General features: G+C 34.2%; 1 protein-coding gene across 2 annotated transcripts in view; it reads right to left on the bottom strand.

Moving 5' to 3' along the window:
• The window catches only part of LOC150092628 (YTH domain-containing family protein 2-like), a 145,467-nt gene that overhangs the window by 84,877 nt on the left and 41,821 nt on the right, over positions 1-18,769 (bottom strand). For both annotated transcript variants that reach the window (XM_090414630.1, XM_090414631.1), the window contains exon 2: positions 6,083-6,150. In XM_090414630.1, coding sequence (XP_090270756.1) covers positions 6,083-6,150 — 68 coding nt within the window. The remainder of the gene's footprint in view (positions 1-6,082; positions 6,151-18,769) is intronic.

The raw sequence follows: 18,769 nt of genomic DNA, 5'->3' as shown, positions 1-18,769 counted from the left end.
TCTATAGGTTCTCCATTCACAACACAGTTGATATTTTCAATGCTTCTGTCCATTTTCATTGTCTTGTTACTGCTGACGTTCATACCATATCTATTACAACAGTTATTCGATTTAGTCAGGGAATCCTGCAGACTTGTAGCAGATTTATTTAGAAGTATAATATCATTTGCATAAAGCAAAGAGCTGAGATTAACATCTCCAATTTTGATATCAGGTTTAATACCACTTTCCTTCATAATGTAATCCATATAGATAGTGAAAATCCTTGTTTGACACCAGATTTAACATTAAACCATCTTCCTGTACCTCCTTCAATTCTAACTGCTGACTTGCAACTCAAATAAAGACTAAGTATTGCTTGATACAATGTCCCATTGACACCATATAACTATAACATTTTGAAAAGCTTCTCTCTTGGCAACTTGTCATATGCCTTTTGTAGGTCTACAAAACTTAAATACAGATCTGTTATATTCCCACAATTTTTCAACTATTTGTCGTAAAGTGAAAATCTGATTCTGACAGCCTCTATTTGGCTCGAATCCAGCTTGTTCTTCACCAAGCTTCCCTTCTGCAATCCTTCTTAACCATTTCTCAAGTATACTTGCACATATGATATATTGCATATATGCTAAGATAATAGCAGGACTATTATCTGGAATGAATCTTATGAGAACAGGTTGAAGATTTGTGGGCTGCAGAAATTGGTTGATAGGCGGAAAAGGGGCGATATGATTGAGACATTCAAATTACTGAAGGGTTTCTATAAGATTAATTCAGAATATATATTTTTGAGAATAGGACTGGTAGTGGGAGGACTAGGTGCCATCCATGGAAGCTTGGTAAGAGTGTGGTTAGCAAGGGTGTTAGAGCTAGGTTTTTTACTTAGAGAGTGGTAAATGAGTGGAATAAGCTGCCAGAGTCTGTTGTGGGTACCATGACTGTAAATGAGTTCAAGGTGAAGTATGATAGATACTGTGTGAATGTTGAATAGTGTTCTTGACATGATGTTGGCCTCTCTCTCGATGAGTCTAAGGACCCCTTGGAGCTGCCCGTAATAATAATATCTTACCAGGAACACTCAGTAGGGAAATACCCCTGTAATTCTCACATTGTTTTATTTCCCTTTTTGTATATGGGTACTATGAGAGTCTATTCCAATCATCTGGAAATCATCCCTCTGTGCCTTCTGAACTATGCAGTGCAGCCACTGGAAGACTTATACCTCCATACTTGAGCATTTCTAGTCGAATATCTACTCCAGCTGCCTTTCCACATTTCAGGTTTTTGATGGCTTTTCTGCTTCAAGTATGGATTTGTATTCCTGATTGCTTGCCTGTTGAGTGTTTTTTTACTACTGTGTGGTCACTGCTTGTTTCATTTAGCAATTTTTCAAAAGTAATTTGCTCCATACATTAAGGATATCTTTTTCTCCAGTTTTCATGTCACCTTTATCATCTTTAATTTCTTTTACAGCACTCTTTCCTCCATTTCTGAGTTTCTTCAACAACCTTCAGAATATCTTGCCACCTTCTTGATATTTATTTTCTATGTTCTTGCCAAAGTCTTCCCATGACTTCCGTTTAGCTACTTTTGCACAGTGTTTAGCTTTCTTACATTTGTCTGTATTCTCTAAGAGCACAAGCTGACTTATTTGCCAAGAACTTCTGATATGCTTTCTTCTTTTCCTTAGCTGCTTATTTAACTTCCTGTGTTCACAATAGAGTTCTGATTTTTCTATCCTTGCAGACAACCTCACCACATGCCTTTCTGGCTGAATCAGTCAATGTTTTCTTCAGAACTTGGCACTGAATCTCCAGGTTTTGGTTCCTGTTCTCAAACTCTCATTTTTTCTTCAATAATGTTTGTGTATTTTATTCTATGTTCACATCTGTGAGCTGCTCAACTTTTATTTGCTTTAAAACTTTCTTACATGTTATTCTTTTCAATATGAAATTCAATTTTATCCTGCTCAAGACTAAATGATCATCTCTTCCAATTTCAAATCCTCTGTACACTCTGGTGTCCTGCACCAGGGAGAAAACATCACTGCCCACAATAACACAATCAATGAGACTTTTCTTATTCCTTGCCTCTTCTCTCCATGTGAATTTGTGCACATTTTTATGTTGGTAATAATCAGTCCAAGTCCTGAGCAGAAATTTGCCAGAACAAGTATTTGCTGTTATTATTAGACTTAATAGCATTATTAGATATAATAAATTTGGTATGAAAATCGGCAATAAAAAGAGAGACTATGAAAATGTGCAGGAAAAATAAAAACATCAAGTACATCCTGAACAGTGAACCTATAAAACAAGTAAAATATTTCATGTATGTTTTTTATGTATATTTCCTGTACGATTTTTAATGATGACAGCATGTTAAATATGGAAACAGAGAACAGAATAAGCAAAGCTGGTATGATATTGAATCAACTGGGTAGATTTATTTGGAATAAGAGAGAAATCTGTCAAAACACTAACTGCATACAAGACAGTGTTTTGACAGAGATCTCCTGTTTGAGGTCTCTCTCAAAGATTAGAGATACCACAAACAGGAGATTTCTGAGAAAAAATTAGGGGAATGAACAGATAGCATCAATGGCAGAATCACATTAGAAAGGAACCTGACATCATTATCATTCAAGAATGTGTGAGAATATATTTCAGTATTTTTACCATCACTCCTAAAATACTGATTGGTCAATAATTTGCTACCACAAACTTAGATCCTCCTTCATGCAAAGGAATTATTTTGCCCTGCTTCCACTCTGTTGGGATTTTGCCAGAGCTGAGACAAATTAAACAGCCTAGTCAGAAGGCATCACCCAGTTCCCCTGCACATTCTTCTAAATTCAAGCCAATATCCCATCCAATCCTAATAGCTATATTTGCATTCAGATTCTGAAATATCTTAAGTACCTCTAATTCATCAACCTCTGTTTTCACATCAGTCCCTATCACCTCTGTCATAATATCTTCACTTGGATGACATACCTTTACAAACTGGTCACTTAGTAGCTCAACAATTTCGTCTGATTCTGTTACTTCTCAATCATCTGCACTCATTAAAGTTATTCTTCCTCCTACTTGCAACATAATGAAAAACCTCTTAGGCTAATTTCTTCTCAATCTGATTTTGTCTTCCTTACCATGCTGGTCACCTTTCCTGATTCTTGTACTGTTCATGAGTTAGCTGGTTGTCTTTCTCCTTATATATCCTCCACAACATTTTCTTTTTCTGTAGTTCATGCTTAATGATACTACTCATCCATCTAACTCCTACCTAATTCACCCTCCTGACTTTGGTATACAGCAGTGTTTCTCAAAGTGGGACAATTAGAAAATTAAAACTCGTCATTGTCGGCGATAAATTGTCAATGTTGCAACCCTGACTTTCCAAGAAAAAAAAAAAAACTGACAAAACTAATACAGCAGTCAACATAAATACAATATCAAGAAGAACTCTAAAAAAAGCAAAATGGTGAGTCTATTAGAACTTTATTCAGCATAAAAGAAACAGCGGCATGGCTTTCTGATGAGGCAGAAATGAAATTCCCAAATTCAACTAGTTTTGCAAAAGAATTACTGTTGCCCTTCCTGTCGTCATATTTAGTTGAATGTGATTTTAGTGCTGTAAGCTACTGAAAAAAATAAATCATCTGGAAATCACAAACCATGGGGAATTGAGATTGAAAATGACTAAATTAGTACCTCGAATAAAAATTCTTTGCAGCAGACATCAAGCTCAAGGATCGCATTAACTTGGATTTTATTTTCCCGAGTTCAGTTCGGTTTATGTTTTATAATATACAAAGTGTAATATAAAATTTATATTCATTGAAGAAAGCCAAATTAAAAACAGTTTTACCTATGTTCCTTTTTTATTTAAAGTACATATTTATATTATACTTTTTCAGAACTTGGCTGACTATTATGCTAGGGAGGGGGCATCAAAATCTTTGAGTTACTGAGGTGGAGCATGATCCAAAAAATGTTGAGAAACACTGGTATACAGGATGATATTGCTTCCTCCAGATATCTCTTGACTATTCTTCATGCACTGTGAACATCCTTTCCTTGCAGATCTTCAGTACCATGGCATGAAGATCTGTAAGGAAAGGATGTTCACAGTGCATACTAAGTGGCACTTAATAAAATGCCTCCTAAGTGTACCATAATCATCTGCCTTACAGTTCCACATACATTCTTTCTTAACTGGTTTCCATATGTTTTGCTACCTCTCAAGTCAAGACCACATGATTACTTTCCCAAACTGGAGACAATGCAGTCACCTTAATTATGGACAGGTTTTCTGACCCTATAACAAGATCCACTCTCATATCCCAAGTCCCTCTCCATCACATTCTGCAAAGTAATTATCTCTCAGTAAGTGTATAAATTTCATTTCCTTCCTGCCATGTGACTTTTCTCCTTCCAATCTATGCCTCCAAAGTAGAAGTCTTCCATAATAATTACATGACTTGAATTCATTGTACTAATCTGCTGATGCATATCTTCCACATCATCCTTGGCCTATAGCAGCATCCAATTTTATATTCTGTCCTATTTGCCTTGATCTCATACCAAATTGACTCAAAAGAACTTCCATCTGCCCGACCGACTCCTAATCCTGTTGGCCTCAATTCATCATCGGCAGCACCCCCCTATCCTGTCTTATCTTCCCTAAAAATGCTAAATCACTCACATTCTATCCCTTTAACTATGTCATCTGCTGTTAGCCAAGTCTCACTAATGCCTATAACTTTTGGTGAGGTTACACTAACCAATGCCAAAAACTCTTCTCTTATTCTTAATGTTTCTAGCATTAGTATATAGAAACTGTAGCATCTTTGCAGGCCACCAACCACCTTTACATTCTGAACTGACCACTCCATTCGACATTGTTGCCCAAGAGACTAGATTCTTCATTTCATTCATAAACTCATTTGCTTCATGGATGCCCACACACACTTGTCTGCATCCAACCTAATTGCGTTAGTTTTCCTGCCTTAGCGCTTCCACTCTCAGTGAACAAAGCTCTTTCCAGGCATTTAACTCTGAATGCAATTAAGTGCAGTTCATCAGCATTGTACAAATCTTTCTATCCATCAAACTAAGACATTGGGTCCACAAACTCTACATCATTCCTTCTACACAACTTGTGTATTGATTCATTAGCTATCATCGCTCTCCTTCTCATAGCATAGCAGCAGACTCACGAACTTCATCCTGCCACTCTTCTTTTTTGCTTCTTCCAACAACTCTTTGACATCTTCCCTCAAAAAATATTTCTCATCTCTCAGGTCACTGATTCCAGCTAAAACAATTAATTTTTTCACCTTCCCTTTCTGCATTCTGACAGCATTACTAATATTAGTAATTTTCACACCCAGAAAAACAAGATTTTGTAGCACTTTCAACTACCCTTGTCATGGAATCTCCATAAATAATTATTTGCTTATGGTTATTCTCTCAATTATTCTTACATTTTCTTTTGGCTTCAGACTTCATTTTTTCTGTTTTTGGTTCGACTGATCTCTTGCCATTTCTGCAGCCTTTCAATCTCACACTTTGTCCTATGAAGAACAAACACTGCTAGCGAACCTGTTTTAGTATGATTTTGCAGCTCATGTGCACCTGATATTTTTGTTGATAACTGATATTAGGTGACAGACCCATACTAACATATAATTTTTGGACATGCGTATGCAGATTAACATTGCATAAGAAAGTTAAATATTATTATAACCGGATTTTCTTTATCAACAGTTCATATACCATAGTTGCATTTCTATATATTTTAAGGACTATTAATGAACCATGGACCAAAACTGCTGAACCATGTACGCTTCATGTACAAAATAGTCATAGTAATTTAGTAATCAAGCCTGTTCAAAAGTAGTAATTCATTAACAGTCTAAACCTTCAATGTATGTACATATATGTATGTGTGTGCATGCACACTGCATATATTATTACAGTAAAAGCATCATCTGATTAGTATATTTTCTTGTTAACAAAGGAGTTCATTTGCCTAAATTAACTATAAATGATATTAGGTTTAAAAATATTTTTACCTGATGAGGACGATTTCTCCAGGAATCAAATTCATCTTCTTTGACCAAATCTTTGGGTCCATTCACCACTAAAATTACATTTAGACTTTAAACATTTCAAAATAAAAACAGAAAAATTTACAATATTAACAATCATTTGTTTAATTATGAATTAATATTTCATCCTTTACATCAGCAAAACATTCAAGTCCACACAGGAACTTAGAATAAAGTATTCAAAAAAAAAAAAAAAAAAAACACAACAAACTTCAAAATGACAAGGATTTAATTAAAAAAAAAAAAATTTAAATTGCATATAAAATACTGTTTAGTATTTTATATGCAATTTAAAAATACTTTTTCTAAATATGCATAAAATATGAGCAATGCATATTAAAAACAGTATGTACAAGGTACAAAAGAGAAAATAAATAACCCTCATAGCAGTAGTAAATTATGGGAAAGGGGAAGGTCCCAAGGTATATTGTACATAGTACAGCTAATTCTCTTTTTAGATGGCTTTTTTTTTTTTAAACGATTTCAAAATAACATAGTTTAGAAAACAGAAGTAAGTCTATTTTTACAGGACATATTTGATTTTATATGATTTGATTTCAAATGGTGCATATTTTTAAAATTTCTGTTTGAATTGAGTTCTGTTAAAAAAGTATTTCCATCATAATTATCATTTCCTAGAATTGTACATATGTACTTAACTTGAACTTTGGGGAACCCGCGTAGAGTAATCCCTGATGTTTTAAATATCAGGGATTACTCTACGCTACAGAATATAGACAATTGTGGCGACAACAAAAAATTCAATTTTTGTTATTACGATTCCCCAAAGTTAAACTGACAGATGATCCATTATATTCACATTGGTTCCTGGAAGTAGAAGGGTGCTATGCTGATTCCTCAAAGTTAAGTTGGTTCGTTACAAGAGGCCTGCCTATAAAGCTGCTTGGAAGGAGTTAAGCTGTTTGCTAAACAATCATTTCTTGTTTACAATTCGAAACATTTACACGTCTTGTGTTTTGTTCATACAACAGAGTTATACATGTATACTCATATATTAAATTTAAGTTTTGTATGCGTAATATCAAATTAGTAAAATTAATTATAGATTCTTTTCGGATATTTTCGTAACATTACCCCGTTAATCACGGTCAGACAATTCTGACAGAAGAAGAAAAGAAATTTCTTTAGAAATTAAGATCCAAATTTAGATAGTTTAGCAACTGGAGAAGGTTCAACATCCTTAGAGAAGTATTTTGGACTGAATGAAGCTACCATGAGAACGATTAGGAAAAATGAAGAGGCCATTAGAAAATCTATTCTTTATGGAATAAAATTAGGTGCCTAGTCGTCGTATACGAGAGACATAAAAGTGAAGATGGAAAAGGTCCTAGTGATGTGGATAGAAGATTGCTCACAAAAAAGGAATACCTTTAGACGGAAATGTCATCAAAGAGAAAGCATTATGGTTGTATGAACAGATTCAGGAAAAGGAGCCAACAATATCAAACAGTTGTGATTTTTCTGCAAGCACAGGTTGGCTTACAAAAGATACATGCTTCATAATGTCAAAATAAAAGGAGAAATCTGCAGATGAGCCAGCAGTTAGGGAATTTCATTCAAAACTGTCTAAAATTATTGAAAATGGTGGCTACACTCCTGATCAAAGTTTGGAACGCAGATGAGACTGGTTTTTTTGAAAAAAAAAAATATCAAGTAGAACTCATATAGTGAAATCACAAAAACGTGTTGGTGGCTTTAAAGCAGCTAAGGATGTGTGACTATTATTTTGCAGCAATGCTTCAGGGGATCGTATATTAAAACAACCATTACTCATTAATCGATCCCTAAGACCATGGGCAATGAAAGGTGTGGAGCTTAACACATTTCCAATGCACTGGAAGGCAAACAAAAAAGGTTGGGTTACAAAAGAAATTTATAATGAATGGTTCCATTGAAGTTAAATGCTATTTGATGGGAAAAAATATGCACTTAAAAGTTTATTGATTATAGATAATGCTCCTCGTCATCCTGTTTTAGAACACCTGAATGTGGAATTTTGTTTTCTGCCACTTAATACAACACTAGACCAGGGTGTGATTGCTACCTTCAAAACTTACTACATAAGAACATTCCAATACATTTTGGGTAAATTAGATAAGGATAATTTACCGACAGTTACTGATGTTGGAAGAAATTTTCTAATTTGGATTGCATCAAGCATGCTAAGTTGGCATTATCGGAATTGAAACTATCAACTTTAAATGCATGCTGGAAAGCTACTTGGCCAGAATGTGTGAAAAAGAAAAAAACCTTTGCATACAACTGAAAATCCCAATATCATCAGATTAGCACATGCAGTTGACAGGAGAAGGATTTGATGATTTGTCATCTGCAGATATTGAAGAATTGATGGTTGACAAGGCTATTAGTGATGATGAAATAATCGAAGCAGTCCTTGAGAATCTCTATGAAAAAGAAAAGTGATGATTATGAAGAGATTCTACTCACTGCAGGATTAATTAAAGAAGGGCTTCAAAAGGCTAGGAAATTACAAAGTCATTTTCTTACACATGATCCAAATACCAAATGAGCTGAACAGTTTAAACATAAACTGAAGTCATGTACATGTGATATGAAGAATTATACAAAGATCTAGCCAAAACAGGATCTCGACGATTAATTAAAGAGTTTGTGAAAAAAAAAAAAAAAAAAAAAAAAAAAAAAAAAAAAAATCAACCTTCAGAATTATTGGAAATTAATGCTAATTTAGTTCCTTTTATTGAAGAAAATGTTTTGCCATTGCAGTATGAACAGGAAGGCCAAAGTGTTTCAAGTAATGGAAGTGATTTTATTCCAGTCTCACACAAAAGAATGCAGCTACTGTCAGAAAGTGATGGCGAATAAAATTTAACTAATAACCATATGTGCGGTGTATTTGAGTCTTTTCGAATTTCTGTTTTATTAATGACATGCTATTTTCTTTAAGAAAGATACATATGTATATACTTTCAATAAGTATTTAAAATAAAATAAAAATATTCCATTAAATTAAATAGTTTTATTCAATGATTTTCATATATTTTGTTTGAACGTTGTTCGTATCGGGTTTTCAAATTTGGAACCGTTTTTTTTCATATGCACTGTATTCTTTTTACACTGTTTTTTTTTTTTCTGGAACCAATCTACCATGTAAATGGAGAATTGAGTATATAAGGAATTTAAGGAGAAGGGATTGTTATGAATTGAATTAGCTGATCTTAATTGTTAGGAACTGAAACAAGGATGGAGGAAATAGATCATTAAGGTTTGCATTTTCTGAGAGGAACAAGGATAAGACAAGGAGAAAGAGAATACAGTTAACAACGTCAAAAAAAAAACTTTGTTCTAGAATTGATTCAGCATTTAAATATGTACAATGAATGCCAAAAATAAGCAATCTCAGTTCTTTGAAAGGCAGCAAAACACACAAAAAATTTTTCCCACAAAATACACACCCACTTAATATGGTACTAAATTTAGGTAACACCAAGAGCTCACAGTAGAAAAGAACTTAATATTTCCAGTGGCAATTAAAATGTGAAATTTCCTTTGGTATAAAATTGCTAGACTGAGAAAAATAAGAATAGATTGTACTGGAGACGATATCTACTGGCATTACAAATATGCTCAGGTTAACAGGATTTGTAAGATATCAGTTTAGCCTAATTTCACAATTAATGAAGGTCTCTTTAGGGACAAACAAAAAGTAGAGGAGTTAAATAAAAAAAAAAAAGTTCTTTCGGAGAATGAGTCTGAATGGTCAAAATGCACAGTATGCATAGATAGGACAGCAGAAATTGCTAGACTGAGAAAAATAAGAACAGATTGTACTGGAGACAATATCTACTGGCATTATAAATATGCTCAGGTTAACAGGATTTGTAAAATATCAGTTCAGCCTAATTTCACAATTAATGAAGGTCTCTTTAGGGACAAACAAAAAGTAGAGGAGTTAATTAAAAAAAAAGTTCTTTTGGAGAATGAGTCTGAATAGTAAGAAATTTATGCTTACATGAAAAATATATTCACTGTATTATACATAGAACATTTACTTTTCATAAAGGTGCTTGGAGAAAGAGAGAGGTGAGAGGCTACAAGTGCAAAACCAGGTAAACTAGAGATATTAAGGGGAAGCAATCAGGCATGTGTCACTCCAGAATAGATAAGTATATGTGCAGGAATAATTATGAAGAACTTGGTGCAGTTTCCCAGGTTTTGAATCTGAATAGGCAGGTAATGTCATTATGTAAGGGTAACTGTGGGCCCGAGAGGAATGTTGAAATGCATGTACACAAATGCCTGAAGTATCAGAAATAAAGAAAAAGAGCTTTTAGCATTAGTCAGTTGAACTTGGCCAAAAATTATTGGCATCAACAAGAACTAGTTGTCAGAGAATGATGTAGTTACAGTGATACAACATAATGGATATTTTATTTTCAGAGAAGACAAGAAATGGACAGGAGAAGGGAATGGTAGCTAAAGAAACCAACAAAAATAGAAGTTAAGGAAGACTGTAGATCTGATGGAAATGGTTCATTTGAGACTGGATGGTGTGAGAATGGAAGCAAACAGGACAAAATATATTGTGGGTTGCTGCTACAGACCTGGGGAGGTACAGAAGAAAATGTGGGTAACATGCAGATTAGCATAATGAGAGACTTCAACTATGGTGATATAGATTGGAAGAAGGAAAATGCACATGGCAAAATGGAAATGGAATTTATACAGTTATTAAGAGACAATTACATGAAACAGTAAGTGATGGAAGCAACTAGGTTTTGAGTGTGTTGGATATGGTGATAGTATCAGAGGATCTATAATGGCAGTAGCAACTACCTCTGATTGGAGAAAGTGACCATGAAGCCTTATCTTGGGAGGTTGTGCTCAACATGTAGAAATTTCAGTCAAGAAAGGGTTTATGCAGAACTATGAAGCTGGTAATTATGACAAACTTAAGAGGCAACTTGGAGCAATACCACAGCATAAGAAACTACATGGAATGAATGTCATTAGTGCATGGGAAATAGTCAAGAATTGTTTAAGCAAAAGCAGTATCAGAGTGCATACCCAAGAGGAGGAGGATAAACCAAGCCGGTATCAAGTGGATGACTAGCAATATAAAGCAGGAGCTGGAAAAAAAAAAAAAAAATAGAAGGAACATAAACAAGGTGATCACAGCATGCCATAAGCAATATAAAGCACAAGCAAGAAGGGTAACTAGTATGGTAAGAAAGGCTAAATCAGATTTTGAGAGAAAATTAGCTAAACAGGCCATGTGTTGAGGCTTAAGTGCAGGAGGACATCATGTTGGAGGTTTAATGGAATATTCACAACACTAGGAAAGGATTAAAAACTAATTTTAATGCTCTCAATATTTCATCTCAGTCACTGAGACATCTTCAGAGATGCCACAGTCATCCTTAATGCCATGGAATATAATTGAAAAGTGGATATTATTCTCTGAGATTGTGCTACCTATCCCGCAAAAATGCAAGTTAAAAAAATGTAAAACTTATTTTAAAAAGTATCCTCCTGGCTGCTGGACATTACAAAAAAAAAACCCTCAAACATTTTGGTTCTCATCCCCCCCTCCCCTGAATATATGGTTTACCTAAAATCCACAAACCTAATTCCTAAGACCTATAGTAGATGCCACTGATGTAACATGCTACAAACTATCAAAGCAACTGGCTAACTCTTATCCCCCCCCCCCACTCAATGGACTCACCACATCCTATATAAAAAAACTATCCATTTTAAAACCTTGATTGAAAATCTAACTTTAAATAATACAAATATATTGGTAAGTTTTGACATCACCTCACTATTAACTAATATTCCCTTAAATGGCACCTTAACATTCTTAAACATTTTTCCTTCTGATATCTTAAATCTCTTTGCCATCAATTCTGGTTATTTTTCTCGGAAGAACAAAATTTACAAAGAGATAGAGGGAACTGTTATGTGTTTCCCTCCTCTTAACCCCTCTTGCCAATTTTTACATGGAAAATTTTGAAAATCAAGCCATAGACTGCTCCTCTCAAACCTTCTATCTGGCTAAGATATGCAGATGATGTGTTCTCTATTTGACCTCGTGGCCAGGCACAGACTCTTCCTCAGTCACCTGAATAGCCTACATCCAAGAATCCAATTTATTTTCTCCCTCATTCCCTGGCCATCTCTTCAGAAGGATTTCAGAAATGCCATCACTATCTCCCCCCCCTTACATCCATGGCACATCAGAAAAAATAGCCAGGTCTTTAAAAAAGTACAACCTCTACACAGCTTTTAAGCCCTACTGTAAACTTGCTACCCTTATCCATTCTACCAAAGACCAGCTCCCTCCTCTCAGTACCTGGAGTATATAAAATACCCTGTTCCTGCAAGCTGGCTTACTTCAGACATACAGGTATATCAGCAGCCATCTGGACTTGCAGACTATGGTTTGGATATAACCCACAGAATCACCTGGAGAAAAACCACCATAATAAATTCAAAAAAGAAAGACTGTTTATAGAATCTGTGACAACACTCAGAAATCAACTGAATTTAAATAAATATGGTTGCATAAAACTTCCAAAAAATTATCAGAGGTCCCACTTTACATCCTAGGCCACCTACAAATGCCCATAGAGCGCACACCACCATGATAGGACTTAAGAGTCACCTACGTTTCACTCAGTATTGTGTTGCATTTGAGCATGTGTTACACGAGTTATTTGTAATCCCTGAAGATGTCTCAGCGACTAAGACAAAATACTGGAAGCATTAAAATTAGTTTTTAATCCTTTTCTAGTGCTGTAAATATTCCATTAAACCTCCAACATAACTAAGAAGGCCAAAGTAAATCCAAAAATTTTTTCTCGCTAGGTAGCAAGTAATAGAAAGAATAATTATGGAAAGATTACTTTACCATGTGATACCGAGTGCTGATGGTAGGATAGTGACTGAAGCACTGAAGCAAAAGAAATAGTTCAGCTACTAAGTGATCACTTTGCAAGGGTACATCATCCAGGTGGTGACTTGACAGTTACTGAGGTGACAGACTGATGTGAACATTGAAGTACATGAACTGGAGGTACTCAGTATATTGAAAAATATCAAAATTAAAGATGTCAAGAAATTATATTCTTGGTTTCATCCATTATCCAAGTGTAAGCAAACAATGTTTGCACGTGAAGTAACTTCAAGAATGGGCTACTTGTATGTAGAGGCTAATGACTTCACATCAACTGCCTTAGTATCCCATAATGCAAAGCACATCTCCTTACAGACATGTATAATGCAATAATGTTAAAGATGTCAAGAAATTATATTCTTGGTTTCAATCATTATCCAAAATGTAAGCAAACAATGTCTGCATGTGAAGTAATTTCATGACTGGGTTACTTGTTCATAGAGGCATCTTTAATTTATAATATAACCAAGAAAAAAAATTTAAACATTGAAAAATATCAATGTAAATACAACAGTGGACCTGAATGTTATGCCTACTCGTGTGCTACAAGAATGTGCAAGAAAACTGGCAGTGCCTCTGATGAAGTTGTTTAATCCAAGTCTCAGATCTGGCAAGGTTCCAATGGAGTGGAAAGAGGATAAGATAGTCGGCATTACGTAAAGGTGGCTCCAAGATAGAAGTAGCAAATTGTAGACCAATTAATATCTCTGAAGTGGAAGTTAAAAGTAAAATTCAGGAATCGTAAAGAGAGGAATATGATACTTTATAGAGGGCAGCATTGCTTTGTAAAAGGTGGGTCCTGCCTCAGTAATTTATTCATATTTTATAAAAAAAAAGGTGAGAGCAGAGCTGAATAAAGGAAATGGCTATGCCATAATTACTGGACTTTGTAAAGGCATTTGACAGGATACCGTACAGAAGACTATTACATAAGTTGGAGCAAATGAGAATGAATATGAAGCTGATAAACATCAGAATACAGTATGGTGGAGTGGAATCAAGGTGAATGAGGAAAACTAGTGGAGTGCCTCAGGGCTCTGTACTAGGATCACTACTTTTTAATTTGTACATTAATGATATAATAGAAAATTTGAAGGGGGATATTCAATTGTTTGCCAATGATGCAAAACTAAGGAAGGCAATAGTTGATAAAGGTGATGCAGATATCTTACATGATGATTTAAATAAATTGGCAGTGTAGTCAAAGGACAATAGTAGTCAATTCAATGCTGTAAAATGTTAGGTAATGCACTTCAGGATGAAAAGATTACACACTTCATATCATATTGATGGTACTAGCTGAAAGGAAATTAATGAGGCTAGGGATCTGGGGGTGATGATGGATAGAGATTTGATTTGCAAGAGTTTGCAAACTAGCTCAGAGGATTACTTGGATGCTGAAGAACACATTGACAAGTAAAGATAGAGAGGTTATTATCCCTCTTTATAAGGCTATGATTCAGCCACATGTTGACTACTGTGCACAGATTTGATCACCTGTGTTTCTAGCAGACCAGGAAGTGGCAGAGAGGATTTAGAGACAAGTGACGGGTCTGTGGAATATTCCTTATGAGGGCAGATTGAGGGTGTGTGGGTTGCAAAGTTCAACTGACAATCAGAGGAGAGGGGGATATGGTTTAAAGAGATGTATGATAGGTATTGTGTTAATGGATAAGGTGGGTTTCCCACAATGAGTCTCGACTCCATGGAATGCCCAAATAAATTATAATAATAAATTCATAGTGTTCGCTAAGTGAATGCAATTGTGTCAATATCAATTTTTGTAAGAACTGCTGTCAGTTCAAGGATTGCATTTTTTTTTTCTTTTCATGAAAGCCTGCTATCATACTAACATATGATGACAATCACGGAAGCTTTGAGGAGTTAGAACTTAGCAATGAACTCTCCTAGTTCATATAGAGTGTTATAAAAATTGATCTATTTGTCTAATCTAGTGATGTGATTCATTTCATATTTTGCAGAGACCTTTGAGGGAATAAACAAATTTAATTTTTTCAGGAGAAAGGCTAACATTCTAAATACTGTGATTCAGGCTTTAAACAGAAGCTTGAGCAGGGCTACAATAGATATCTTAATGATTTGTACTACAAATAAGGTTTTGGTTTCTATTTCAATCAAAAGTTATTATTATATTTCTGAATTGCATTGTTTTCACAAATTTTTCCTGAATTTAAATAAAAACAGCATATTACTGGATAACACCACTTGTTGCAACTTTAAAATGATCATATCTGGCGTTTGGCTCATGAAATGAATCAGATTATATTTCACCCTTCAAATTCAACTTGCAACATTTTGAATAAGGCAACAAGAATATCTGCTAACTGTATTAATCATTTTAATCCACTTAGTCAGCATATTTGCAAAACTGCATTTTCAAATTACTGAATTAAAATCAACCATAATTCTCAGTTTGAAGCAAATTATGAATTCCCATTTCAAATATTACACCTGATACTGGTTTATGAAAAAATATACAGTTGCATTTATCTCATTAAAGTGACTTAATAATAGTGGACGGCAGCAATAAATTTGAAGCCAAGGAAGAATATATGCTAACCCATTCAAGGATTGGAACAATTTGATTATTTGAAGGGTGATCACTGTATTGATTGGAAGCAGGAAATACAATATATGGGAATAAGAACAGTGCAACTATCCTCCTAAGCAACTCAGAATTTACTATTTTAAGCACAGAATGCAGTGGAAGGAATACGAGTGTTGAATTAAGTGATATTTAAGGCTGCAGTGGATGATGTTACTATACTTCTCCCACCTCAGCTAATGAGTGATTATGTGGTTTGGTCATAGTAATACAAATATATGTTACAAAGAAAAGGAATATACAGGCACAGTTTCAAGAACTGAATAAGTGACATGTCATTGCATAAAGTTGTTTGAATGACATATTACAGAGCAAATTATGCCATCAGTCATGTGTACTGTGTCAATTGTGCATACTCTCCAGAGTGAATTTTGAAGGAAGAGAGAGCACTATTCCCTTCATTCTTATGTCATGGTCAACTGATGATGATTTAGTCATTCTGATGTAGATCTATCAGTGTTCTCTCAGGAGTTAGTTTGAGATTAAAGAATGAAAATGCATTCCTACAGTTATAAAGGATAAACAGATAGGTGTGTAATTGACAGATTCAAATAAGACAGGAAATGCATACAAAAAGATATAGTAAGGGTAGGTATATGTAAAATGATATTCAGCAGCTGCTCAAGGAGCAGAAGGAACAGCTAAGATGGTTAATGGTTAGTGTGATGAAAGAAAAGTCTAAGACTGGAAGTTATCAGAAATTAAATCCTAAGAAATTCTATGTATGGGACTAACAGAAAGAATAGAAAATATAGAGGAACAATTGTTGAGAAGACAAGCAGGGAGATAATCCTGCTTCAGTAAACATTTTACTGGAAAATTATGCACAGGTAGTAATTGAAATGACATCAAGAACAGGAGAGCAACAGAAGAGGAACTAATGAAATACCATAAGTATTGAAAGAAGATGCCAAGAAACTACAGTGTCTTTGCTTTAGTAGTTTAACAAATGGAACAGTTCTGCTCGACAAAAACATTTCCTTGCTTGAAAAGGCATGCCATAAACAAGACTTGAAAGACAGAAGAAAAATTGGTTACAGTCTGTAATATACAATTACACATGATTAATTATATATTATAGCTGTATTCCATTTGTTCACTATATTTATATAGTGAACAAAAAGAATGGAAAACCCTGACACCTCAATGAGTGGCAAAAAAAGATTATATGGTTCACAGTGACAATTGCTGGACACTGGAAATGCAAACACTGATTTTTCTCGAGTTTGTGAAGACAATCTTATGAGACTCAAAAGATATGAGTTAAAATTCCAGATTTTAAAGAGTTTGGTAAAGTTAATAATCAGTTCAGAGAAAAATTCAAAGACATTGTAACTACTAAACAGAATAAAATATCCAGTTCTCATCAAGTAAGCAAACTCATATTCCTGCTAAGAAACCAAATTTTCTGAGAGGACATTATAGTACAATCTGTCACACTGTTATATGGCTGCTACTGCTATTACTACATTGATTTTAACTATATTAGCTGTGCTAAACATTACAATAATGCAAATAAGAATTGGGTGATATGCAAATTAATAAAAAATTACAAGATATTCATCAGTTAAGCATAACCCAGCACCATCTACTGACATTAATAGGCATCATCAATATTAAATTCGTGTATACTATGTATTGTTTTGTTCTGCTATGTCAAATAATGACCTAACTAACAAAAAATGCTTAAATATGCAAGATGTGCTTTGATTCAGACTTTTTGTATTAAAAGTCGGAAATAACTCAAAACTGAAACTTACTATTACAGTCGATTTTTTGCATTTTCAGTTAAAAAATCCTGCATTTTGGACCAATGAGTGACGATTTCCCATATTGAACATATAAATGTACGTGATTAACCTGTTTGGAGATTTTGAAACACCTTCAGATTTTACTGATTATATACGATTTTTTTTTTTTTTTTTTACTGATTAAGTGTGATTTTTTAACTGCGTTGTTTACTTATCATGCTACAAAAAAAAGGAAACTAATACAAAGGAATCTATTTCGAAGAATTAACACGTTTATGGATTTTAATGCAAAACGTTGTATTAACAATACTGAAAAAGTGAACATTAAATTGTTAAAAAGTGAATGTTAAAATTTGTTAACTAAATGCAATAAATAGCTTTTGAGCAGGATACCAAAAATACATTTTCCCTTTTATTTATTTTTTTTTTATTTATCAAAGTGCGACTTGCATTTAGGATTTTTACAGACATTTTCAAACTGAAAAAGGACAGTCACGAACAATTGTTTTAACTATTCTTTATTAAAACACAACTTATATCTTTAAAATAGCAACATAAAAGAAATTATTTAAATAGTTTTAGTAGGAAAAAAAAAAAAATAGTCCCACTACTCACCAGTCATGAAACCTGCATGCCACCGATTTTTTTTTTTTTTTTTTTTAAAATGTCGTCCAACTAATAATCACAGCAATTGGATGAACACCATATATAATATGGTTCAATGACATTCAAAGAGCATAATGAAAATTGATGAAAGTCAGAGGTAACAAAAGCAATGAGACTATGCATAAATAAAAATTAAAGATGCCAAGAAATTGCATTATTGGTTTCATCCTTTTATCCAAGTATAAGCAAACAGAGTTTGCGAGTGAAGTCACTTCATGACTGGGCTATTTGTATATAGAGGCTAATGACCACATCAATTGCCTTAGTATCCCATAATGCAATGCACATATCCTTACAGACATGTATAATGCTATGCATTATGGAAAGAGCAACTACCCAGACTGGTTTCGACCTTTACTGAGGTCTTATCAATGGGAGCCAGACCCATAAGTGATACCAAGGTTGAAGTAATGCAGAAGCCACAAGCAGCCTAGTCATGAAGTGACTTCATGTGCAAACTTTGCTTACACTTGGATAAAGGATGAAACCAATATAATTTCTTGGTATCTTGAATTTATAGTATCACCAAGTGAAAACTTGCAACATCTCTAATCCAGAGTATTTAATAATAACGTGCAATACCTTTTGGCTACTTGTATATGGAAATATGACTTCTACATTAATTCAACCTTGGTATTACTTCTGGGTCT

This window comes from Typopeltis vanoorti, chromosome 25, assembly GCF_054136105.1.
Source record: "Typopeltis vanoorti isolate ZY-2024b chromosome 25, IOZ_Tvanoo_1.0, whole genome shotgun sequence".
Classification (NCBI taxonomy): domain Eukaryota; kingdom Metazoa; phylum Arthropoda; class Arachnida; order Uropygi; family Thelyphonidae; genus Typopeltis; species Typopeltis vanoorti.
Note: the sequence above shows the minus strand (reverse complement) of the source record. Positions and strands in the feature narration are given on the sequence as shown.